General features: G+C 40.5%; 1 protein-coding gene across 2 annotated transcripts; it reads left to right on the forward strand.

Moving 5' to 3' along the window:
• The first annotated feature begins 1,547 nt into the window (after window positions 1–1,547).
• Window positions 1,548–26,749, forward strand: LOC135991521 (interleukin-1 receptor type 1-like). 2 transcript variants are annotated; one of them, XM_065640217.1, is made up of 13 exons: window positions 1,548–1,613; window positions 3,067–3,148; window positions 5,779–5,862; window positions 7,099–7,242; window positions 7,901–8,132; window positions 10,189–10,378; window positions 11,411–11,585; window positions 12,754–12,819; window positions 17,285–17,405; window positions 20,363–20,508; window positions 22,095–22,238; window positions 23,285–23,449; window positions 24,273–26,749. In XM_065640217.1, exons 4-13 carry the CDS (start codon window positions 7,152–7,154, stop codon window positions 24,647–24,649), a joined length of 1,707 nt encoding a protein of 568 aa, XP_065496289.1. In that variant the 5' UTR covers window positions 1,548–1,613; window positions 3,067–3,148; window positions 5,779–5,862; window positions 7,099–7,151; the 3' UTR covers window positions 24,650–26,749. The 2 variants fall into 2 exon arrangements, with proteins under 2 accessions (XP_065496289.1, XP_065496297.1); XM_065640225.1 differs by lacking the exons at window positions 3,067–3,148; window positions 5,779–5,862 and having other exon boundaries at window positions 1,569–1,613.

The raw sequence follows: 26,749 nt of genomic DNA on the forward strand, positions 1-26,749 counted from the left end.
TCTCTGAGGAGTGACTAAAAGTAAGCTTATGGGAACGAAAACGAAGGAGGTGAAGGCAAACTCAAGAGGGAGAAGACACTGAATTGAAAACTATGGACAAGGAAACAATTCCAGAGAAACTTCTCCCTGTCTGGAAAAATTTGCATTTTTATGTTTAAACATGTTTAATTTCAGTATTAAACTAAAGAATGCGAACTATATAGAGATACTAACCAAACCCTGAAGGAATAAACTATTGTTTGAACTGAAAAAGTGATACCCTGGCACAGTGGAAGGGACAGCTGACCAAACCAGATCAAAGGTAAACACTTACATGATGGAAAGCAAACAAAACTCTGCTCCAAATAGAGAGGTTGAGCAACTCCAGGTGATGGAATATGGGAATGGTGGTGCTGGGCACTCACATGTCTGTCCTGGAAAATGCCAGACAGAAGTGAGGGTCTCTATACTCATTTCACAAGTGGGGTGGTGGATTCGCCAAGGACTGGTTTCACCTCCACTACACAGGTCCCCAGGCCATGTGCAGTTATGTCCAGCATGTCCGGGATGCACCATGGTGCATGGACAGGATCTGGTTATTTGGAGACTTGAAATGTCTCCATCAAGCTGTCAAATGGGCTTTATTCCTCACCATGGCAATGCTGGCACACTGAGCTGGCCACAGGGCTCTTGTGCCTTCCAAGACCAGCCTGGTCAGGGCTTGCCGTGAGTGCTGAGGACAGCCCGAGGGAAAACTGCTGTCCACACTGCACTGAAGTCATAGTATCATTTTGTTTAGAAAAGACCTTTAAGATCACAGAGTCTAGCACTGTTAAGGCCATCTCTACACCATGTCCCTGAGCACTGCATCTACGTATCTTTTAAACACCCCAGGGATGGTGACTCAACCACTTCACTAAGCAGCCTGTTTCCAATGCCTGATAGCCCTTTCTGTGAAGAAATTTTCCTAATATCCAATCTGGACCTCCCCTGGCACAACTTGAGACCGTTTCCTCTTGTCCTATCATTTGTTACTTGGAAGAGACCAACCTCCTCCATGCTACAACCTCCTTTCAGGTGGTGGCAGACAGCGATCAGGTCTCCCCTCAGCCTCCTTTTCTCCAGGCTGAACAGCCCCAGCTCCCTCAGCCGCTCCTCATCAGACTTGTGCTCCAGACCCCTCACCAGCTTCACTGCCCTTCTCTGAACTCGCTCCAGCACCTCAGTGTCTTTCAAAGTCAACTCGCCGCCCCGGGATCACAGCCCGAAGGGGAACTAAGCCCAGGCGTGGTGGCTAAAGCAAGTGGGTGGATGCCAGAGAAAGCAGGGTTAGCTCAAACTTCGGGGAGGTGCCGCACAGGAGGCCGCCACGAGGGCCAGCTCGGCTGCGCAGGGCGCACAGGCGCCCTCGGGGGTCGGTGAGCGCCGGCCGGTTCTCCAGGCTCCCCGCAGCCTTTCGTGCTGTCCCGAAACAGGCGGCCGAGCCGCGCCGGGCCGGCCCCCGGGCGGGGCGGGCGTTGGGAGGGGAGAGGCGGTGGCTGCGGACGCGGTTCCCCGGGCGAGGCGGGGCCTCCTGCCCGCCCGCTATGTGGCACGGGCCGGGGCGGCCGGCGGGGCATGGAGAGCGGACGGAGGTGAGGCCGGGCGGCGGGCGGTGCGCGGGCAGCCGCCCCGCTCCCTCCCGGGGCGCGGCTCGGCTTGGCTTCCAGCGCCGCCGGCGCGGCGGGGAGGGCAGCGGCGGCAGCAGCGGGGTGTCCGGGGCCGGCTGGGCTTTTCCTCCCCCGCCGCTCCGTGATCCGTTTGCCCGCGTTTGGCGGCGTGGGGAGCGGACAGTGGCGGGGGAGCTCCCCCGGCCCGGCGTCCCCTGGCCGGTCGGGATGTTCCGCGGGTTGCGGCAGGGCTGGGGTCAACTGGCAGGCAGACTGCAGTGCTGATGGTTTCCAAAAAAAAAACCAACCCCCCCCCCCCCCCCCCAACTCGGTTTCTGATAACGTTAGCTGTGTTTTGAGGCTGTTTTGATGCGCGCTGTGTTTGCGCAGTCCTGCTACCTCTTCGTGCGGCTGCCGGTTTTCCTGCTCTTGGGGCACCAAACGGCTTCTTTGGAATTAGTTTTTAATTTTGCGATTGTGTCTGCTTCCTCATTCTGTATGGTGTTATACAAACCCAGGTGGGAAATACGGTATAGAAGTGAAAACTGTCGGAGTCCTGAACGCTGTCACATTTTTTACAGTACTTGCAACAGGAAGCAGGATAAAGGTTGGCATAAATCTTCTTGACTCAGTAAAACACTGCAGAAAGTATTTACTGCATAACTCTGATCAAACCAGGGATCCTTTTTAACCGTTTCTATGATGACAAGAGCAAGGCTTTGGGTGAAAGAGGTGCCTGCAGAAGTATCGGTATCAAACTTAGTGAGGAGCTGCTCTGACAGTGCAGGACTCAGCTAGTCACAACCCAGACGGTTGGCAGCAGCCTATGGAGCCACAGCTTGGTAGGAGTCGTGAAGAACTACTGAGCTGAATCAGGTTCAGGTTTGTTTCCAGCAGCAGCTCTTAAGTTTGGAGAGTTTTCATCAGGGACTCAAGCAAAATGCTGGATGTGTTTTTTCTTCCTTGTAAATTCAGCAGCTGGATGCTTGTTTGACTTGGGCCACTCGCATATGCTTAGATTCTCAGAAAAAAATTTGGAGTTGCTAAATGAACATGCTTGCCTGTCAGATAGATTGCAAAATTGGATTGCTGGAAAAGCTGAGAAATTGACATGAAACTCTTGCACAAAAATGGTTTTATAACACAGAATACTTAATTCAGATATTTTTGATTCATCCTTATATGAGAAATACCTGTTACTTTTTTAAAATAAAACAATATTACTTATTTCTCCTCCCGCCCTGAGTAATACATTAATTTTTTAATACTTTGCATCACTGTATTTTTGATACATATAGTTTTATCCTCATGAGCCCTTCTGGTCCTTTTAAATGCCTCTTAACTGTACTTTGAAAATATTAGTAGAAAAATGGTAGCTTACTTTGGACTTAAATGAGAAATATTCCCCATTAAAGTCTGCATTACTTTATATTGACAGGCATCAGGAGTTGAAATGACATAGAAAAGTCCTCCAAGCACTGACTGCAAAATGAACTCCCTCTGCTTGATGCTGAAAGGAGGTACTGTTTTCAATTGATCTGAATACTGATAAGACCACTCCTTTCAAGGTTGTTCGGATGCTCTCTTTGCCTCCAGTTTGATGTGAGGTGGAAGTGGCTGTATAGGTAACTCTTCACCTTGCTGGAATCAACCAGTGACAAGTTATGAAGAGCTACAGAAATACTTTTATTTTTTCCTTGCCTCTTGTGCTTTGGCAAAGGATGATGGAGTACCTGTAACAAATATTTTCTTCAGATTCTAGATTTAGAGCAGCTAATACTTTGTCTCAAAGTTGAACTGGAATTGAGCTTATAAAGATTTAACCATTGCAGTCCTCTCGATGGGTATTACTCTTTTATTTCTGTGAGTTCATTTTGATGTAGCTTCAACAGAATGTCTTGGATAACAGGTTTTCCTTACAGGTATGAGTTTTCTGTAGTGCTGGATCTTGCAGGATTGTCTGGAAAGGAGTCATTTAAAAACCAAAGTTTGTGGTTATCACTTCAGCGTCAGAATACCACTGTGGATAATGAGATCCACTTCTGGAAGGTGCTTGTGCAGAATTTTGTGTGAGTCAGTGTTCATGCATGCCCCTGTAAAATGATCAGCTGCATTTTGTTGATATATTGAGCACATTAGACAGGGAAGTTGGGACCTCAGGAAAGTGGTAAGCTGGAAACAAGGCTCAGCCTGTTAGAAATATTATCTTGCTTTGCTATCGTGGTTTAACCCTGGTAGGCAGTTTAAAGAAGCCTATTGATAGGAGTAAGCACAGCAAGGAACAAGGTGTGAGCTTCATGAATTGTTGTGGTGGGTTGAATCTCGTCTTGGTGGTTGTACTTTGGAGCAAGTCGCCATACATGGTTTTGATTCTCCACCCTTGCCCCCCATTTCAATTAAACTGTATTAAAGTTTTACTTAAATTGATGCAGTTCTTTCATACAGGTATGCCACTAAGTTGGGACACTTTACACCTCTATCTATTATGTTGTTTGCAGAGATGATAACTAATTGCCCTGAGTCACAATTTCTGTGTTGTTCTTTGTGGCTTAAAGGCTAAGGATCTGTTGGTCACTTTTGATGGGCCCCTGTAGATAGTGATCAATATTGAAAGCCACATAAATTAACAGCGATGTGCTGAGGTACAGTTGAGGGGCTTAGATGCTTTCTATGCTGCTGTCTTGAGCATTTTTTTATTGTGTTGGGCTTTGAAGGGATCTGTCATGTCCATGTATTTATAAACTATTTTCAAGTAAAATATTTTAAAAATCAGAGACAGCAAATTTGGAAAACAAAGATACAGTTATGTGTTTTGCCCAACTTCCTGAAGGACAAGTTTGCTAATTACACTGCATGTGGACCTAGACACCCAATATGTCTTTAAAACCTGTTCTTACAGCATTTAAAGCTGGCAGTGTGCCTAAGGTAAGTCAAAGGGCATGTTCTGCCAAGACAGACATCCTGCAAAGAGCAAAATGTCAATATCATAAATTAGGTCCACGTTTTCTATTTCTGTTTTCAAGATGGTAATTTTAGAATTTTGAAGGAGAAGTAAGTTATAATTTAAGTATGGGAAGATAAATATTAGGCAAGTAACTTGGAAATCAAAACTTTTTTAGTAGCTCGAACCACAAATTGGTTGTTGGTGTGGGGTTTTGTTTGTTTGTTTGTTGATGTTTTTTCTTTTTTTTTTTCTTATCTCTTAAAAGACTTCACATACATTTTTCCTTCGAGCCCAGCAAGCTTTAAGCTGAAACATTTTTCTGAACTAAGTATGTAGGCAGTGTCATCAGTGAAATTGCCATTCTTTCCACATGAGTGAGACTTTGAACTTCTATTGTTGTATCACAGGGGGATTTCATATTGCTGAGACTAGGATAGAAGCCACTACAAGACTAAAGTTGTTAAGTACCTGAGCAAACATCTGCTTTTTAAACCAAGTTAGCTGTTTCACACTTACGGATTTTGGATAATATTTCTCTGTATATTCTGCTTAAGAAAGAATGTAAAAATCTTGTGTGGTCACTTGATGCTATACTGACGAGAACAGAAAAGCTCAGGTATTGCAGCTGAAAAAGCTAGAGGCTTCTTTCGTTCCAACTGGAGATTTTAAGCTTTACCTCTGCAATATTTGAAGGGAGATGGTAGGGTGTATGCATTTTGAAAGAACAGAACTTTAAAAATATTTAGCTTTAGCCTACAATATTAGAAAGACATCCACCCTTGGTACTGGAGACCAGTAATGGGTGCAAAATGTAAAGCTTAACCTGTTGGATTGCTTAGTTATTCCTATCTTGCTCTAAATTTAAGTATTCTTTTTTTTCCTTTTAGTGGTTATATCTGTCTTATAAAGTGGCTTCTTAGGTTGGGTTTTATTGCTTGCTGACACATATGTAACAGTATCTTGTGTTTGACAGGAACTTCATTTTCCAAAGTTCTTTGCTAGAATTCTGGTAATTCTTTACTGCAAGTTTTGTTGTTGCTCTTTTGTTTTAACCAATCTCTCTAGTGTAGGCAGAGATATGCTCTTGCATTTATATTTAAGATGTCTGTAGAAAATCTGTTTTTGTATGTGTGTGCTGCTGTCCAAATGATGTGGTTTATAAAATCATTTTTCTCTTTCTCTGCTCCCCTTCTCCACTCCTTATAGGTAAACTGAAACTTCAAGCATGATGATCAGCTCATTGGCAAGTTACAGGGAAACCACATACAAGGCAACTAAATAAAGACTATGGTATGAGTGCTTTGTCAGATAAACTGTCCAAGAGATGTAAATATTTGGAGGCCGTTACATTAATATAAATGTTGAACTCTGCTCTGTGTGTCCCTCTCTACTACCCCAACACTTCCGTGTATGGATTGTTTTAAAAGAAGGAGCTGATATGGCTTATTTGTCACTGAAGTGAACTACACTGGTTATAAAAGTCAAGGCCATGTGTGTTTTTCAGAGAATGCCACCTCTTCTTCCAGCCATTTCTAGCTGGGTAGAAGGCAAATATTAACTAGGACCTGTGCAGTTTTGCAATGGAGTGCTGCATGGGAAACCAGACTGCTTTAGAGTGAGAGGGAGCAGCATGCAGAATAGTCAGGAACTGAGCAAAGAAAAAATGGCTAAATGCAGATCTTAACCTACAAGCTGTAAGAAGGGTCAGTGGTTAAGTGGTTACCAGCTGTCTGACAGTAGATGGCTTGGGAAGAACTCTGATGACATCTTGCTGAGACAGAGCTGCCACATCTGAGAGGGGAGCAGGACTTGGTTAAGATTCAGAGGTTTTGTGGAAGCCCCTTGTGGGCCATGAGGACAGCGGGTGTCTGTTCAGTCACGTCTTAGTTGGAGAAAGCTGCAAAGAAGACCTGAAGTGTGAAGTGAAACTACAATTCTTGAACACTTTGTTTTGTGTCTGGCCACAGCAATTCATATTAGCTGTGGTTTCCACACACGTTTGACTTCAGTAGCAAATTGAAGTGCCTGCTGGATTACCCTGGAGTTGCATTGTGCCTGTCCTCCTGCAAAGAACTGCAAGCTCATCTGTTCTTAAAAGCTGTGCTGCCTCAACTGTACAAGCACAGTTCAAAGAACAAAACCTCATCCATCTCTGCAACTGTGTCTCTTCTAAGCATGTGGAAAGGGGAATAGCTTAATCAAGCTTGATATTTAAATTATATGGTATAGATTAAATCACTGTATGCTCTGTATGCTAGCATAACTTGTCTGTGCTAGAGGGTTTGCCTTTTTTTTCTTTTTTGGCTTAGCTAGACTGGCAAAAGAAAGTTATACTTTATGCAAAAGTTATTTCAGTAGAAATTTGGAAAAATTCCAGGTGAAAGCTGAAAACTGAGCAGCCTTCTGTGAAGGCCAACAGTTGCTGTAGTTGAAGTCTTCAAAGCCTGGGGCTAAGTTACCAAACCCATTTTTCCCTCCCCAAGATGACTAATGCTTCTCCTGATTTTTTTTTTTTTTTTTCTTAAGGAGTAATGCAGAGGACGGAGGATAGTGCAACTTGAACAACTCTTACCACATTGATGGAAAAAAATTCTTCTTTGCAGCAAAAGATGACATCTATATTTTTGCTCATTGGTCATCTCATTCCACTGATACCTCTCTTCAGTGCTGGTAAGTTAAATACATTGTTGAAATTACTATTCGGAAAAAAAGAAAAAGAAATACCTGAAGGAGACTAGTTGTGTGTATTTAGTACAAAAGAGTTACTGAGAGCAAATAGTGGACTTGTGGGTTGTTTTTGCTTCAGCTTATTGAAGATATGCTGAATGCCTCTTTTTGGATTGAAATTAAACTGGGGATGAAATGGGCAAACTGACATAAATATTTTTAAATCTAGGCACATAAATTTAGAGTACTGAGGCTTTGATTAGCCTCTCCCTGATTCCTCTGAAGAAAGTCCAAAGAGATTGGCTTCCTTGACTTAAAGTTAGCTGTTGAATGCTTTCCAGCTTCTGTTGCCTGCTGAACCCCTGTATCTTCTTATACCCTGGTTTGCACTGAGGCTATTGGACTCACATGTGCTTGTCGCTGACTGCCTTCATTGAGGGAAGTTGTGGCTTTAAGCTTTGTAAAATGTGTGGTTTAGATCCTCAATCAGAAGGTGCTAAACAAACAAAAAATTGTAGCCTTGCAATATTTTAATGGTAAATTCTTACAGACAGTTTATTTTCTAATTCTTTGTAACTTGGAATGGATGTTAATACTTCTACAACATAAAAGTATACAGATTAAAAGCCTTAACTTTTTTTCTCTTTTATTTTTTTAATAGAAGAATGTGTTATTTGTAATTACTTTGTGCTTGTTGGAGAGCCTACAGCTATTACTTGCCCAATAATTACATTGCCGATGCTTCCGTCTGACTACAATCTGACATGGTATAAAAATGGTAGTGCTACACCAGTAACCACAGAGAGATATGCCAGGATCCATCAGCGAGAGGGTTTGCTTTGGTTTATCCCTGCAATGCTGGAAGATTCTGGACTTTATGAATGTGATGTAAGGTAAGGAAGGGAGGAGGGAAACAACTGGATTGCTGATGCTTACAGGTGTGATAATATATTCTTGGAACTTGAGTGTACAGAATTTTTTGGTTTAGGTAGAGAGCTTAGATCAGTTAAAAGCACTGGTTTGACTATGCTCTTTGTTTCTGCCTGCTGCCTTTTTAAACTTTTTCTTCCACATATGTAGCATTACGGAAGTGGTTCATTCAGAAGACTATTTATGTTAAAGCATGATAATATTAACAATGGTCTGTGTGGGTTGTTTGTTTGTTTTGGATGAAGTGTAAGGTCACAGGGAAAAGTCTTAACTGCTTCAGCTTTTCCTGTGTTCAAATTGCTGTCTGATACTGACAGATCAGAGGAGCACTTTGGTTTCTTCATTGGATGTGGTTAAATGGAAGAAGGATCTAAGAGAAGCAGACTCTACAAGTTCTGCAGTATCACCACATACAGACTTTCCAGAGAGCTTAGCAACTCTTTGGGAATCCTTTTAGCAATTTATGAATTAAAAGTCATAAAAACATTCTTATGTCTTATTTTAAAACATTATCAAATATTACTGGTCAAAAAGGAGAGTGCTTGTGAAGAGTAAACAATGTGGTAGACAGCTTTAGAGACAGTGAAAAGTAACGAGTCCCTGGTACTGCTCAAAAGATCTCAGTGCATGGAGAAGTAGAAAAAAATAAATAGATTATTTTCACCTCTTTGGTTCTTTAAAGCTCTTGCTGTATTTAAAGGTCAGATTAGCGCACTGGACTTTACAACTTCAGGTGGTCAAATCTTATTTGTAGTAGCTGAAATTGCTGAGCAGGAAGTTAATTTTGAGCATGAGCACAGAAGTTTTTCTTGTGGTCTCACCAAAGCACACTGAGAAGAGCCAATGCAGGATTTTTGGGTAACCCAAAATTTGTTTTAGTAGTGTGTAATTCTGTTTACTGGTGTGCACACAGTACACCGGTTATGCTGAAGGGGCTTGGGTTGTGAATGTAGTAACAGTGGTCAGCAAAAACTTCCAGTGTAGGCAGAGTCTCAGGCCTTTGGACCTTCCTTCTCCATAGTTGATAATGAAGCTATAATTGGAAGTCAGAAGAAATGTAATTCCTTCAGAGCTACCCAGTTACGTAATAAACATAATTTTAATTTAGTCTTTCCTGCTCTGTTTCTATTTACTCCAGCTGCGAGATGTGTTCCTGTGGGCATCTCACATCCTTGGCTTGCCTAATGTCAGCAGGACAAAAAACTTGCTAAAGTTCAGTTGTGTTAACTGTAGGCTACATTTTGTACATCAGTCCCTTAAACCTTAATTACACAGCTTGTCAAGGTGCAGTATATAGAAGCTGAACCCAGGATTGTTAAAACATGCAGTTCAGTCTTCTGGAAACTTCTCCATTAGCATAGCATTGAGAAATTAAGAGTTGAGCAAATAGAGAGTATTCCTTTACTTCTGGCTTAGGCTTCTGGTTGCTGGTGCCATCTCTCCTCTGCAGAGCTGCTGTACCACAGGCTCTTGTGAGCTCTTGGTCTGAAGTGATTTACCACTGATATTGCACAAAGGTGTATATGTTATTCGGAAGCTCTGTCTCTATTCTGCTAAGATTTACAGCCTGTTTTTCTTGATATGTCCCTCCAAGGACCACTGAGATGAACCTGTCTTCTCCTGTTCATTTGGCACTGAGAGTGTCCCGGTGCAGATATGTTTTGGGTTACCCTGCGCTACCGTATGTTGGCAAACGTAGTGCTGACAATGGCAAGGCTGGGTTGGTGCTGTGGACTCCATAGAGCATCAGCTCTGAGAAGTCCTGACTTCTCCTCTGGTGCTTCCAGAGCAGACCCCACTTCTGCTCACAACACAAAATCAGAAATTATTCCCATCTCTTGGTCTTGAACAGGGGTTGAGAAGCTGAGAGGGCTGGTTAAGAACTACGGGGGCTGTAGCAGGGGTGTTAGAGGCAAGACTGGTGGAGATGCTGAAGTCCATCTCTGTAAACTCCCTGACTTGCAGGAAACAAGGAACCTGATTGTTAATGACCTGTTTTGCCTGCTCTTCTCTTCACAGGAACCTTAACCAATCCAACACAAAAACTATAAATTTAACAGTTTTTCAGAATGATAATGGTTTGTGTTTTAATGGAAAAATGAAGTTTGAACAAAAAGTGGTGACCACAAATACTGGAAAGATTATATGCCCTGACCTAGAACATTTTAAAGATGAAGACAATAATCAGCCCGAAATACACTGGTATAAGGTATTGTGCATAGGAAATATTCTATTTAAAATGTGTTATGAAGTAACTGTGAAAAACAGCTTTTGGAAGGGAAGGTTTATTTTCTCTACAGTTTGAATAAGGCATCTGTCTTGCTACACTATTGGGAAGATGTAAGGAGGTATGGGAGGCAGATTTTAAAAAAACAATTGTCCATGTGTGGATTGCAAGTTTTTCCAGAGTCAAAAACATGTCTTTTGATTTATGAAAATCTAGTTTATCCTTTGATTATTTTATGCAGATAATCAGTTTAAAAACTTTTGTTTCTTTAAATACAAGAATCTGCATAGTTATTTCATTTTCACAGAATATTAGGCTTGTCCTATCTGTTGATCATGGTGTGGTATTCTTATGCTTCTTGCTCTGATTCTGCCAAAACATTGTGTAGACTATGCAAGCTTAGAAACATGTATTTTGCCTGTGGTAAGGTAAAATTCTAAAGTAGTTCAACTCTTAATTCTGATGGTGGTATTCAAGTAGCTACATGGGCCTGTACATGTAAAATAACCTTGGTGCTGCACTTATACATCTTCCTTTGAGATGAAGAGGTTCTAAACTGCTTATAGGTCAGCGAAGAGCAGGAAGTTGCTCACTGTATTCACATTGCCACAGAAACGGTAGTGTATGCAACAGCATGAGGCACTGCTACTGGAGCTCTTGTTCATCTCAGTGAAACAGGAATGCAGACACATATTCTCATAAACTCTGCTATATGTGTAATAATTTTTATTACACCTGAGATAGCTGTCAGGCTGTTAAATGAAGGCAATGAACTAAGGCACGGCATTTGGAAACTGAAAGGAGTGGCTGCAGTGATTTTTAAAAAGTGCAAAGGCAGCAAGACGTCATCAGGCTTCATGTTAGAGTGTCGTGATGCTTGGATAAGAACCCACATTCTGGCTTTCAAAAAAATCAGTAGTTGATGGATATTTTAATAATCAGTAGAGTTCAGTAACTTCTTTAATTTTCAGATTATTAGCTCCCTTAAATCACAAGTATTTTTGATATGTTTAGGAGTGTAAACCTGGATTTCTTGAAGACAAGCGACTTATTTTGTCAGAAGTTGATAATGCTGTCTTGATTTACAACCCAACTGTACAAGACAGAGGAAACTACACATGCCGCATGGTATACACTTATATGGGAAAACAATACAATGTTTCACGAACCATAAGTCTAGAGGTTAAAGGTGAGAGCATTGAGGTTATTCGCTTCTCTTTTTGGCTCTGCTGTAAATATTTGCACGCAGGCATAAGCTATTTGGCATGTTACTTTTCAGCTCAGTGAAATTAGAGTTGCAAATCTAAAATTATTCTTTTCCCCAAATGCTAAAATTAAAATACAATAATGCATGTTGGTACCCTTGAGCATTGCTTCTGAAGAAGAATTGTCATGGGGAGATGAGAAATGCAGGGTTAGGAATGAAAATTAGAAGGAAGCAGTGGTTACTGGGGGGGGGAGGGGTTGTTTTTTGCCAAAACAGATAGTGCACCATTAAATAATTTTTTTTTAAAAAGGCATTTTCGCTGAGATCATCACAGCAAAACACCTGCTTGTGGCTCTCTTGGTGAACTCGCCTACAAATTGACTAGAATCTCAGTTGATGGGAAAGGAGATGGGACAAGCTGTATAAGTACTATAAAGTTAATAAATCTTCCTCTGGAAAAGTCTGGCTTACTGTTGGCACTGGCTTGTGCTTTTCTACATCTAACAGGATGCGGAACTGACTGTCACACTCTCCTAGTACTGTCACTTATTGCTGTGATCATTGTAATTGCATCTTCGTAGGCAATGTTGCTGATGGCCTGACCAGTACCATGATAGTAGTCCTATCAGAAAAGCTGGTTGGACGTAGAGTGTCCATCTTTTTAGATTAAATTGAAATTCTGACTTTAGGTGATACAAGAACAGTGGGTTGTTAGCAGTGGGTCTATGTATTGTGCAGAATGGTGCAGTTCCAGCCCAATTTAAGTGTGTGCCTGTTTACTCTTTTACTTAAATCCTAGGAGGTATTTCTCGTCTTTATCCATCTCTCTGACAAAGTTAATCACATTTTTTGGTTTTGTTTCTGGTTTTTTATTGCTTTTATATCAACCTCCAGTAAATTCAAGATTTTCTGGAAGTATTTTCAATATGAACTAAAGTCTTCAGTCAACTTGGAAGCTAAAATAGCATAATTTGGATAGAGTACAACAAATCTCATGAGATATTTTCTGTTGTAAATTTGAAACTGGTAGTAACTATGGTGCTACAATAGTACCAAACAATAAAACAAAGCCATTGTAAAACTGTTTAATGAAGTAAGTTGTAGAACTCTTCTTGCCTGAAGATTTTATTTTTCTTTTTGTTTCTGTTAGAACGACCACCACAGTTGAAACCAGAGTTTATTTATCCAAATAACAACACAATTGAAGTAGAACTTGGTAAGTAGTGACTATTTAAGAAGTCATTAACATTCAGTAAAACAAATAAGATGCTGATCTTTCTGAAATAACATGCGAACAGTTCCACTGACTTGAGCAAGATTGGGAGATAGGCAGGTGGATTGAGGATATCTGGAAGACAGATGACAGAACATGATTCCTGCAAGCAGTTTGCAGGTAGAGTAACTGTATGGCTGAGATTGGAGTCTCTTGATCAGCAGTGTCACCTCGTATGCATTTTTTTTTTTTTATTATTGCTGTCTGTCCTTTGTACCGCTTCTCAGTGTCTACGCCTTGACATATCCTCAGTATCTGTGGAAATATGGTTACGTATATGTAACATGTTAGGGTAGTTACCAGTTGACCAGTTCAGTGGTTTTTCCTCCTCCTGTGTGTTTCCTGTCTCCCTTCCCTCTCCACAGCCTGTTTTTTATTCCTTGTTCTAAGGTATTAAAAGGTTTCAGATACTGATCTTTTGTGAAACAGTGAGCTGCTAGTTGATGGATATCCTAGGTATTGTTCATCTTAGAAATTTCTTAAACAAGAGATTCTGGATATAAGGAATAAGTTTTTCCCAGTGAGGGCAGCCAGGCAGTGCAGCAGGCTGCCCAGAGAAGTTGTCAGTCTCCGTCCTTGGAAGTTTCAAAACCTGACCGGGTAAAACTCTGACCTCACAGCTGACCCTCCTCTGAGCAGGAGATTTGACTAAGGACCTCCCAAAGTCCCTTCCAAACCTCAATTACTCTGTGATTCTATGGGTTGAGTATATGTTTTGCAAGTCTTTTCCTAAGCAAACCTATACATGTTTAGATCGCACCGTGTAGTGGACAGAGTTGTGTCCTACTAATGTAGTCCAGAAAAATGAGTTTTGGAGCTGCTTGAACTGTAACTTTTTTCTTGTTTTGCACCAAGGAGAACTGCTTCAAACAAAGTATTTTATGAAAACCAGCATTAACTGATTTTAGAGAAGTGTGATTTGCCAGAATTTCCTAGTACAGGATCTAAGCTGTTTTGTAATCTTTTGAGGAATGAATTTTACTAGTTAGTTCATTAGAGAAGCTGTGAGGGAAGGTTGTGTTTGGGCTCTGGCACCGCATGGGAGCTGAGGCCAGAGCATTGTGGATTATTCTTATGTATTGCACACTGATGCTAGTCCCACATAACACGGCTACTTTTGCTGCTGCTTTTTCTGATGTTCAGCCTGTAAACACTTTGTATATCAGGTGTTCTTTTCTCATGTTGAGGCTTCATGTTTCTTTTTACATCATGGGAAGCATTTTGTCTGGCCCAAATTCTAACTTTTAGCATATGGTATTAAACTGAAGTGAACAGCACTGAAATACTGATGAGTTTTGTGGTTTTGTTTGTTTGGGATTGGCTTTTGTTGCAGTCATTTGGAGGTGGTTTGTTTGCTTGTTTTTTGACCTCAAGAGCTTGTCAAAGATCTCTCATTCTGAAGTTGCCAGGTTTTGGTGAGGATCAGTAGATTTTGACCAGAATAATGAATGAGCTTTAATAGAAATTATGTTCTTCTGAAGTCCAGAAGGCTTTGTTTTAAATGGGGAGTATTCAGGATCTGATACAAACAGTATTGCTTTGTCAATTTGTAGTCCAGTACTCTTCATATGGTTACTTAATTCTGTTGGAAATACTCTGAAATGGCTCAGCGGCCACTTCTTTTCTGGTAATTACATATTCTCTGGCTTCATTATGCTTACATACCTGTAAAGCTTTATTTGTGCTCTTAATAAGGGAACTTGTTTACCAGATCTTAGACTGAAATAAGGAGACTTTCCATGATCATTTATTTTACCTCACACAACCCTAATTCTTATGCCTGAAAACTTTCTTTTTCCTTTTTAATTGTAACTGTGGAAGAAACGTAGTATGGTGAGGCTTCCCTGTACTGCATCTCTTATCCATTAAAAAATAATGTAAATCTCATTTGTGTTTCTGACTGGTAATTAGTTATGACTTCCCATTTAATTCAGAAAAACTCTTACCAATGCAGCCTCTACTCAGAAGGAGTCTGATCTGCATAGGCCTTTAAAAGGCTCTTTAATTTAATGAAGACATTCTTTCGGATTTTCTTAATCTTTGGTAGTACTTGCTTAGAATATGGAGAATTGAGCAATTATTAGTCCAGGGGATGCCTATGACTCTCCACCTATGTTAAGATGTGTTATGTGACAACTTGTTTAGACTCCTTATTTTAGAACAGCATTTGGCCCACATGTGTCGTGGCTTAGACACTGCGTTAATTAAAAGTTGCTGATTAGATGCCTTAGACCAGCTAAGATGAACAAGCATGGCTTTGGTTGCCTTACAGACACTGGGAGAACAGTCACACATGAAACTAAAAAGAGACACAAAGCCTTTACCCACTGAACAAGTGGCTGCCAAACAGCTACAAATGATTCTCTACTACAGGGAGACCCTTTAAAGGAAGTTGGTGAAGTGTTTGTGTTTTGTTGTTGGTGGTTTTGTTTGTTTGTTTTGTTTCGTTTTGGTTTTTTTTACAAACGCCACTGCCATACAATAGTAATATTTTCTGTCTAGTACCTTTAATGGCATGCTGGAAAAAAGTCTTTGCTCCTGTTAAATGCCTGTGGGAGAGAACCTGGAAAATTCTGTATGAACCTGGAAACACCTGTATTTTTGAATGAGAAATGGCAGGAGAAGGTTGTGCAGAACCTTAACAGCACATTCACGAATGTATAGATATCAAAGGCATGGAACAGTTAAGAGACTTTCTCCCTTTTTAAGAGCTGTGCAATGCACTAAACCACATCTTTAGAAAAAAAATCATTGGTATGGTGAAAGGACATAAGGGAAGAGGTTGGGAAGCATCTCTGATTTCTATGTGAACTCTTGTTCAAGTGACTGCTTTGCATGTGAGCTAAAGGTTTATACCATACTTTTGATAGAGACTACCCCTTGGTGGAAGCATTCAGATCTGATGTGGTTCTAGGAAACAACACTGAGATCTTTACATAGGTGAACTAAGAGCCCACCTTCTCCTGTGAAATCGTAAATTCCATGTGCAAAATACAGAAGGAAAGGACTCCAAGAAAGCTGCTTACTTTCCCGTAAAAGGAGTTCTCTGAGGTATATTGGCAATTAATATATACTGCAGCTTGGCTTGCTTGCTTAATACTGAGGCATTCTGTAGGATCTGGACTGTTGGTGGCAAAGGAGCTGAGCGACAGATGAGCTTGCTTTGGGAGCAGAGTGTGAAGGTGTTCAGAAACCATCCCAGTAGACAGTGTTGGCCAAAAGACTCTGATGTGGACTAGAGATATGTGTGGTCACTAAGAATGGGATTCAGTTCCAGAGTATAGTTGTCTCCACATAGAATCATAGAATCATCTTGATCATCTTGGTGGCCTCCTCTGGCCCCTCTCCAACAGGTCCATGTCTTTCCTGTACTGAGGGCTCTAGAGCTGGACACAGTACTCACCAGAGCGGAATAGATGGGCAGAATCACCTGTCTTGACCTGCTGGCCACGATCCTTTTGATGCAGCTCAAGATATGATTGGCCTTCTGGGCTGCAAGTGCACATTGCTGGCTCATGTCCAGTCTTTCATCCCACAGTGCCCCCAAGTCCTTCTCAGCAGGGCTGCTCTCAACCAGCACATCCCTCAGCCTGTATTGATACCGGGTTGCCCCGACCCAGGTGCAGGACCTTGCACTTGGCATGTTGAACCTCATGAGGTTCACATGGGCCCACTTCTTGAGCTTGTCCAGGTCCCTCTGGATGGCATCGCATCCCTTGGATGTGTCAACTGCACCACTCATCTTGGTGTCATCTGCAAACTTGCTGAGGGTGCACTTGATCATGTCTGTGTCATTGATGAAGATATTAAACAGTGCTGGTCCCATTACAGACCCCTGAGAGACATGGGTATCTGGATATGAGCTATGAGCCTTAATTCCTACTATTATTAATAGGGGCTCAATTGAGTTGCTTGCACATAGATGTCTAGTGTGGTTTTGGGTGGTCTGGCTACTTTAGCAGTGCAGGTTTCTTGAAGATGTGGAGTCTTACCTGCCAGCTCCATACAGACACCTTGGGTGCTGGAGAGCATCTCGAATGTCTCCATACTGTGCACCTCCAACTGATTTGAGCCCTGAGATCTTTCAGTGGACTCTGGAGAGACATTCGGTTGATAAGGTCCAGGTGTCTAATATGAGTGGACTCCAGCAGAGCTGAACTCTGTTACTAGCTTAGACATCTAGCTCACATGTGGACACAAATGTTTAGACGCCTACATTTAGGGTGGAATTTGTATCCAGATAGGAGGCACTCAAGTGTGGGTTGGAAATGGATGAATTTTAAGGACTCTGCTTTTCATAAGGTAAGTGGGTTGTTTGATATCACTCCTTTTCCCAGGCGTTCCTTAATCACTTTATGCTGTTTCTGTTACAAGACATTCAATTGCCATATTTAAATGTTTTTTGTAGGTTCTCATGTAGTTATGGAATGTAATGTATCAAGTGGCATAAATGGCTTGATTCCATTCTGGCAAGTTAATGATGAGGATGTTGATAGCTTTGATAGCACCTACAGGGAACAGTTTTATGAGTAAGTATCCTTATACATTGAATCGTAAGTATGTTTCTAGGTGAAGTAATCTGCAATGATTTGCAGTGAATTCACCATAAAGTTCACTACTCGTCAAATGTTAGTAGTCATTGAAAGACCGATTAGATATATCTGATACAAATGTAACAAAGCAATCATATGTAGGTTTTTATAATGCTGTTGTGAAACATGTAATTTTGTAAGGCTTATTTATGCATTTGTTCTTATGCAATCTTTTTTGCTAATAGATTAAAGCCTGCTCTCTATCATTAGTATGGGAAGGACAGATTGTTCCAAGGCAAAAAATCACCCCACTTACTCTTATTTGTGAAGTTGATCCTTTTCAAAGTAGAGAGACAGCTGCTAATCCTCAAGAACAGAAAGCAGAAGCTCTTGTTGCGGGACATATAGGGTTTGTTAATGTTCAAGAAAATTAAACACGCTAGACTGATAAAACCAGCAATTTCTTTTGAGAGAGCAGGACTTCTGTTACTGAGTGACTGCTCTATTCCATAGCAGAGTTGTGGATGTACTGTTTGCTTCTTCATTGTACCAATCACTGCTGTTAAACGTAATCATTAAAATGTAGTGCAAAGAAGAAAGGAAAAAAAAAAGCATCTCAGCTGTTCAGTTCACACTCATGCAGAAGCATTGCTGTCTCCACAAAGTGCCATCATCAGTGCAAAATATGGCTGGAGATTTGGGTTGCAGGCTACTTTTAAAATGATCTTTTTCGTTCATATGTATTTGGCCGCAAGGAAGAATCTTAATTCTAGTTTGTGCCCAGGTTCCTTTAGGGGAAACTATTGCTTTCATTATAGATTTGTATACTTGGTTGTTTGCCTGTAAGTATTAGGGCCCCAGCATATGGTCTCTAAGGCAGAACAAAGTCCATTATTCTTTAGGGCACGAAGTTTCTCAGCTTCACCATTTAAGACACACGTGCAGCTCTGTGTAGCTACGTTTCAAGTTACTATAACTCTATAACCACAGCTTCTTCTGAAACCAACTTAGTGCTGCTGATAAACACATCTTCCTGAAAAGCATTTAATATATTTAACTTGAGGCAGTTCTCTGTTAAGATTTTTGACTTGCTTGGAAGTGATCTCCGTTTCTCATTGCTACCTTGCCTGATAATTTTCCCATGCCAGAGCTGACAACGTGCAAAATACATCCTGTTCAAGTTCTAATTAGGATTAATAGTTCAAAATAAGTTATCTAGTATCAGAGAAATAAATCTAATTGCAATAATGTTTTATTTCAAAAAATAGTAGCAGTTTCTCAGCAATTAAATTTGCAGAGCATTTGCTAGTAGCAAAGCACACTGTAGGCATGGCCAATATTGTGGACTTGAGGGCTTATACCTAGGAGATAGTTCTTTCCTCTGCTGAGAGAAAAGTTAAAACTGACTTGAACAAATCTGAACATGTTGCAAAATGATGAGGTTTGTATTGGCATCCAATGACAGAAGTTGTTGGCAATTATATATGTAATAGAAACTGGTTCTTCAGGATGTTCTGCAAGATGAGGTTTCCTCCTTGAGTACATAAGGTCATGTCACTTTGGTATACAGGGTAGGATGCCAGTTTGTAGGTACCTTCCTATTGTGGCTCCTCCCACCCTATACTTGTAAATCTACCTTAGAGCAGGATAGCATTTAGCAGGGTAGCATATTATGTCTCCAAGCCTCTTGTGACACTAGATATCAGACTTAAAGGCATGTTTGTTGTCGTTTGACACCAGGGTCACCCTGCTTCTGTGAATTTTGTTCATCTTTATTTCTGAAGTTGTTTGGTGCAATCGATTGCGGACACTGTGGTCTTGGGGAATCTTTTAGTGTGCTTAGAAGGTTCCTGGTTCATCATCAGTATAAAGAATCCTGGGAGATGATGTTTCTCTTGGCACTTTTATTACTACTTATTACTGGTTTGAATAATCTTTTATTCACAGAATCATTTAGGTTGGAAGTGACCTCTTGAGATTGTCTAATCCAATCCTTCATGTTCAAGCAGGGTCAGATAGAGCAGGTTGCTCAGGGCTGTGTCCAGCTGGGTGTTGAATATCTCCACAGGTGGAGACTTCACAGCTTCTCTGGGCAACCTGTGCCAGTGTTTGACCACCCTGACAGTAAAAAGTGTTCAGGTGAAATTTCAGATGGGAAAGTGTTTCAATTTGTGTTCGTTGCCTCTTGTCCTGTCAGTGGGCACTACTGAAAGGAGCGTGGCTCCCTCTTCTCCACTCCCTCCCATCAGGTATTTACACACATTGACAAGTTCCACCCTATTTTCCCCACTCCATAGCCTCTCCTCCAGGCTGAACAATCCCTGCTCTTGCATATGACAGATGCTCCGCTCCCTTACTCATTTTCATGGCCCTGCCCTGGACTTGCTCCAGTAAATCCATACATCTCTTGTACTGGGAAGCCCAGAACTGGCTGCAGCTCTCCAGATATGGCCTCACCAGTGCTGAGCAGAGAGGAAGGATCACCTCCCTCAGCCTGCTGGCAGCACTCCTCCTAATGCAGTCCAGGATGTCTGGGGACTGGTTATTCCTCCTCAGATGCAGGATTTGCATTTCGCTTTGAACTATATGAGGTTACTGTCAGCCCATTTCTCTAGCCTGTCAAGGTTCCTCTGGATGGTAGCATGACCATGGTGTACCAGCCACCCCTTTGAGCAGTTGTGCAGATGATACAAAACTAAGGGTGCACTCTGTCCCACCCAGCAAAACAAAAACCTCAACAACCCAATATGTTTGGAAAATGCCAAGTCACCTCTGGTCATGAGGGTGCTTGTTGCGGGGATGATACTCACTGTGCCTCTCTGCCTTCTTAGGTTTATAGAAGTAAAAAAAAAAGAATGTTACTGTATTTGTAGACAGATGAATCTCTCCCATATTAAGCACTGATATTTCAGTTTCTCTACAGATGTTTCCTTTTTACCCTTTTTTAATGACAGAGAGAAGATGCCTCATGGAGTTGCTCTATCTGGAACAAAATTTAACATTTCAAAAGTGGAAGTAAAGGATTATGCTCATAAATTTTTCTGTCACGTCATATATGGTTCTCAACAATTTACAGCCTACATCAAATTGGAATACCCAAGTAAGAGATCTCATCTTGATAAAATATTGATCTATGATGCTTACTTCTCAGTTAGTTCACCCTACTTAGAGCTAGAGCTGCGTGATGTACTATTGTACAAAGTGGCCAATGCAGCTCAGTACCTTTCTTTCTGACTTTTTTTGGTCATATTCATAGCAAAATTAAAGAAAATGGGTATTTTAATTTGCTTCATCTTCCCATTCAGTGATTTAGAAAACAATAATGAAAGACTCCAATTTATTTGAAACAAGTATTAGACCTCAGTGAAATACTGTCCTTCATTTTACAAACTTAAAGAAGCATGTGGGTCAGAGGAGACTGTGTGTCTAGAAGAGCAGTGAAAATGGCCATTTCTCTAAAAAGCTCAGGAGAAGACATAACGAAGTATGGAATGGACTGTCAAAAAGACATGAATGTATATGTGGACCTGGTTGTCCTATCCTGCAGTAACAAATAACGGGCACAGATTGCCAGGAGAAAGAAGAAAAAAAATCTATGTATATAGTAGGGGAAACTCTAACAGTGATGATAGCGAAGGAATGCAATACATTGCATGGAAAGATTATGAACTTTCCATTACTGATGCGCGTGCTTTGTTATTACCTTCTAGGTAGGCTCATGGATGTTGTTTGGGAGCATCCTGCCACTGGGAGCATCCTGCCCCAGTCTTGCACTGAGAGACAATGATGTTTGATTTATTGCTAACTAGCATGAAGTTTTCTTTTTAGTAGATTAACTTAAAGGTAAAGTGAGTTTTAAAAGCTCAAATGCAAGGCTGAAGAAATTAATTCTTTTTATTTAAAAGCAGATGCACAGAAAAGCATACAACTAGATAAGTGCCCATTTTTAAAAAAAATTGGCAGCAGAAGACCCTCTGGTCTGTTGAGCTTGTATTGAGCGGGCTTTCTCAACTACGAGCCAATTCTTTGCCAAATGTTCTCAAACTTACCTTTAACTGGCCACATTGTGATCAAATAATTGACTGAAAGTGGATCTGAGCTCTCGCTTGTTATGTAAGTTATTTATAAAAGTTATCAGGCTAGGATTTAACCTCAGAAATCCTTTAATATGCATGAACTGAAAATGCGGTTTGTGAAAGGTGTTTTAAGGGCAACAAATCGGTAGGTTCAGTGACAGATCTTTGAAGAGGCTAAAAACAATGTAAAGCTGTTTGGTCTGGGGAAACAGCATTGTCAGGAAACCATTTCCCCACTTCTGACTTTTTTGCTTTCTGATGGGTAAAATTTTGTACAAGAATTCTCACTCTACTGCTGTGCTGGAATATGCATCAATATTTGGTGTTTCAGCTGAGGAGCAGCCTCATTTGTCACATTGCTAAGGTAACTTTTCTCTGAAACATAAAGGTAGACTGGTCAAATAACAGAATTTGCAGAAGGCGTATGTGGAAAAAAACCCCAAAACAACAAAAACAAATCTTTGTCCTACTCATTCATTCATTCTTTCTTTTTTTAAAAAAAAATATTTTACTGACTAAACAATTTCAAGCATCTCTTTTGTCTTTATCTGGTTTTAAGGTATAACTCTATTTTGTTTGTTTTTTCTCTTCTTATTCCACTCTACTACAGCTCGGAACATTCAGGGTTACTTAATTGGAGGAGGAGTTTCTTTGACATTTTTAGTATTTTTCACATTATTTATCTACAAGATCTTCAAAATTGATATTGTTCTTTGGTATCGGGACTCCTGCCATCCTTTCCTCGGTAAAAAAGGTACGTTTGTGTAACAGTGCTGTGTGTTGTCTTGAGCCTTCACCTTCCCTTGCAAAGCAATGAGTTAACCTCATGGAGTGTGATTTTTGAAAGGATAACATCTTTTTACGATGTTTAGAATTAGTTCGGATAACAAAAGCATCTACAGAGAAGAATCAGCAACTTCCCGGGAATCCAGTGCTACCATTCCTTTCCCTGAAGACCCACTTCAGTGGTTTGAGTGTTGTTCTGACAGCAGTTGTCCAGATTTCTTTTAATTACTGTTCTTACAGAAAGCAGTAATACAGTGGAGTTGTTGGGTGTTTTTTATTTTACATAGACAAACCAGGATAAATGTCACTTTCTTTTGTTTTCTATTTGAAGGCATTTCTGATTATTTTACTTGCTGTAAATTCCTGGCAGTCAGGAAAATGTTGATGGGGTGCTGTCTGAGAGTGTGCTCAAGTATGGGTCATTTCCAAACATCTGAGAGGAGGTACATGGCTAGAGAAACAGAAAATATCTTCTAGAGATATTGAGGTTCTGTTAGATTTCTTTGAAGTCTTTTAAATTTGGTCTTTCTGAAAAGTTTGTTCCAAGATATCTAACACAGTGCAGATCTTGACATTTGCCAAATACTTTGTTTTGGTTTTCCTGTCTAAATGGTTGCTGTGTTTTGAAACTCCAGGCTACAAAGATGACTGATGAGTTATAAGGCAACTGGAATTTTAAGTATTCAGTTGTACTACTGGAGGTGCTATTTTCCAGATAATTCGGTAATAACATTTTTTTATTTAGAGTTCAAAAAATAATATTCAAACCTACTTAATTTTGCAGATCTCTTTTGCCTATTCAGATACAGCATATGGAATTCTAGAAGGCCTGTTTCCACAAATATTTCAGTCTTGGTATAACTCTACATGCTTAGCTAATAGCAGGATTAAGACGTAAAACAATGATTTAAGTGGGGAAAAAATGGAGTTTAGAGATTTCCATTGTTTGTTTCCTTACTTGTTTTTGTGTCTTTAGAATCCACTTTTATGTAACTCCTTTTGCTCACTCTTCAGTTTCAGATGGGAAGCTCTATGATGCTTACATTCTGTATCCAAGGAACAGAGAGAGCTGTTTGTATTCATCAGATATTTTTGCTCTGAAGATACTGCCAGAGGTCTTAGAAAGACAGTGTGGATATAACCTCTTCATATTTGGGAGGGATGATTTACCAGGAGAAGGTAAGCTATCTGAAGACAAGTTACACTTGGGTTTTCTCACTGGCAGCTGCAAATACAACTCAGAAACAGACTGTAATTCTAAATATTTCCCACCATTGAACGAGCTATGATTTTGTTATTCTCTCTGATGGAGAATGAGAAATACAGCACTGGGTACTTCCATGGAGTGTATCTCAGCCTTTCCCTTGTCATTCTTTAGCTCTTCCAGTTTTTTTCAGTGCCTGGCTAGCCTAGATTTCTGGAAATGTAAAGATGTTGAGGGGAAGAAGAGTTGAAATTGCGGTTGTGGATGATGACTAAGGGTCAGGGTTCTTCTCAGGGTTAACTGATACGGTTTTTGTGTGGCATTTACCATATTTTGCTGTTTTAGAGTTAATTGTCTAAAATGCCATTGAGGGGAGTATTCTTTGCTTTCTCTTCTGCTTGCATGTAACAGAAAACAGTTAATCATATCAGTACAAGCTATTTAAAGGAAAAGGTTACAATTTTATCTAGGCCTGTGGTTTTTGAACTTGTTTTTTTGCAATTGCACCTATGATGCTAATAAAATGGCATTAGCAAGATTAGTAGCACTTCTTTGTTTATACAGAACAAGAATATAGACATGCAGCCTGATGAGGTTGGGTTGTGTTGCATTGGCCAAATCTGTATTTGTTGGCTAATCCAATGTAACTGCTTGCACACTCTTTACCTGTCCCTATTTGTGAGGTAAAGTGTGTTGGCTCAAATATCAGACAGTGCATGAAGCAGCTGCAAGATAACACACTGGTAACATAAAATAGAAACACAGAGCCTTAATTTTGCACAACCTTTTTCTCTACAGCTGTGATCAGCGTTGCCGATGAAAAAATCCGTCAAAGTAGAAGAGTGATAATTGTTTTAGTACCAGAACCCTCCTGTTACAGTGTTATTGAAAATGTGTCTGAAAAGCAGCTAGCCCTATATAATGCTCTTATCCAAGAAGGCATTAAAGTAATTCTCATAGAACTAGAAAAAATCCAAGATTATGCGGACATGCCAGAAGCCATCAAATATATTAAGGAAAAGCATGGGGCTATCCGATGGAAAGGGGACTTCTCAGAAAGGTCTCACTCAGCAAATACCAGATTCTGGAAGAAAGTGCGTTACCACATGCCATCCAGAAAAAATGCATCTTCATCAGGATTGCATTTGTTACCAAAAGACTTTAATTCTCCCTAAATAACAACAGAAGAATGACACTTATTGACCAATCCAGTTCACATGGTTGGTGATGGATGGATTGAAGGTCACATATATCTGTGTTGCATAGACAATTTCATGTGAATTTTCTGGATTGAAGGTACTACAGCTTCGTCTACAGATGTGAATCATCCTTTCTTCTGGACAGATCAACAGAACACCTTGTAATGTTGTCAGTAGCACAGTGGTGACATAGAAACCATGTGGGAAGTACATGAAGCCTTTTCCAAGAACTGCACTGTGGAATTCTTTTGGTATTAAAAATGGAAGGGGAAAAAAAAACTATCAAAAACCCAGAAAACTTGTTTTTCTGCAATTAATGGTCGAATATGAAGGGAACTATATTAATTATAATTGTGATATTGTGTAATGGGTGTGGCTGATGCCAGTAAATGTTTTTGTTTCATTTTTTTTAAATGAAATGACATAAAACCTTTATTTGTTACAAGTTTTTTATTTGCTGTCCTATTCAGTTTGCTCAGAGAGAAATCCCTCTGTGTTACTGTATCAGTGTGTTATTGTCCAAGAGAAAAGCTAAGAACAATCCCAGCCCCCTAAAAGTGCTATTGGACCTGACAAAGTATAAATACTCTTCCTTCACCTTTTTTTACATTTTAAAGAACTGTGCCATTTTTAGTGAATTGTCCCATGCAGACATTGTAAAAATTCCATTGTAATGCTGTACTGACTCAAAAATTAATCTCCAGAGGATTTTTTTTCTAGTTGAGTGGTTTAATATATTTGTCCTTATTACCCAAGTGGAACAATTAGCTGATGACACAGGCTGTCTCATGGGAAGTACAGGATGGTTGGCTTCATCTACCTCAACCTTAAGGACCAGATCAAGGGTCTTCAGTGCATCCACTTCTCATGGGTCGTTGTTGCTGAAGAAGAGCAAGTCTTTCTTCTTCTTCCCAGCCAGGGTGTTCACTCTTGGCATTTGTCAGCTCTGAAACCTGAACCTGAGTGAACAGACTTACGTGTCAGAAGTTGTTATTTTCCTGAGAATAATTTTCTCCTAGACTAGTGAGGTTATCTGGTTCCCAGAGAGTTCAGAGTGCAATGGGAGAAGAAAAGCAGTAGCCAGGCCATGCTTTTTGGCTCCAGGTATGTTTAGAAAACAGAGCTAAAATAGGATTGTTGCCCCATACTCCTTAAAGTGAGAGATGCCCCAGGTTACCCCCTGCAGCTTCTTGCTTTTCTCCTTTCGCCTGATGATGTAAGGAATTTGAGGTGACTGTCTACCTGATTTGGTTGGGGCTAGATGAATTGAGGCTGCAGTTGCAGCTTCCATACAGCTGTTTGGGAGAGAAAGTTGTTAAAAGCTACTGTGCATGTTTAATCTTTCCTCTCTCTCCCTGTTTTTTTGGGGTGTTTTTTTTGTGTTTTTTTTTTTTTTTACCCAATGTTTTCTATGACACAATTTTGTTAATTCTGAAGTTACGTTTGACTTGTGAGTTAGCAGTGGTGTAGTTTATAATGCTAAATTATTTTTGGGGGGGAGAGAATAGTCAAGACACAAGTGTCAAGAGAGGGACAGTTTGGTCTGTGAAGTGCCACATTCACTGAGCTGTTGCACACAATCAGCTTTTAAATGCACTGTGTGTTTGGTAACAGCCTGTTGTAACATAAAAGAGCCTTGAGATCCATCCGAAGTTACTGACTCCCGTCTGAGCAAGGCTAACTGTTATGATTCACATCGACAGAAGAACTTAGTGGGACAAAAGCTGTACGGTTTGGTCACAGAACTCTTCTGTAAGAAGAACCCTATATCAAATGTGAAGACTAGACACTGGCAGTGTGGCATTTGTACTCTGATGACTAGGGTACAATACTGACTTTGCACTTGCGGTGTGCAGGCCAGTCAAGAGAGTTCCAGCAACCCTCGGCCTCCTGAGTTATTTTTTTGCTGACTGGAATAGATTGTATGAAAAACTGCTACTTGTTATCCCTACCTTTGGTGGAAAGTTATTTTACTGAGCCAAAATACTGTTTATAAAAAATATGTGTTCCTTTTGATATATTTATACAACTGATGCTAAAGTTTTCATGTGTTTTATGTAAAGACACTTTGAAGAA

The sequence above is a fragment of the Caloenas nicobarica genome, chromosome 1, assembly GCF_036013445.1.
Source record: "Caloenas nicobarica isolate bCalNic1 chromosome 1, bCalNic1.hap1, whole genome shotgun sequence".
NCBI lineage: Eukaryota > Metazoa > Chordata > Aves > Columbiformes > Columbidae > Caloenas > Caloenas nicobarica.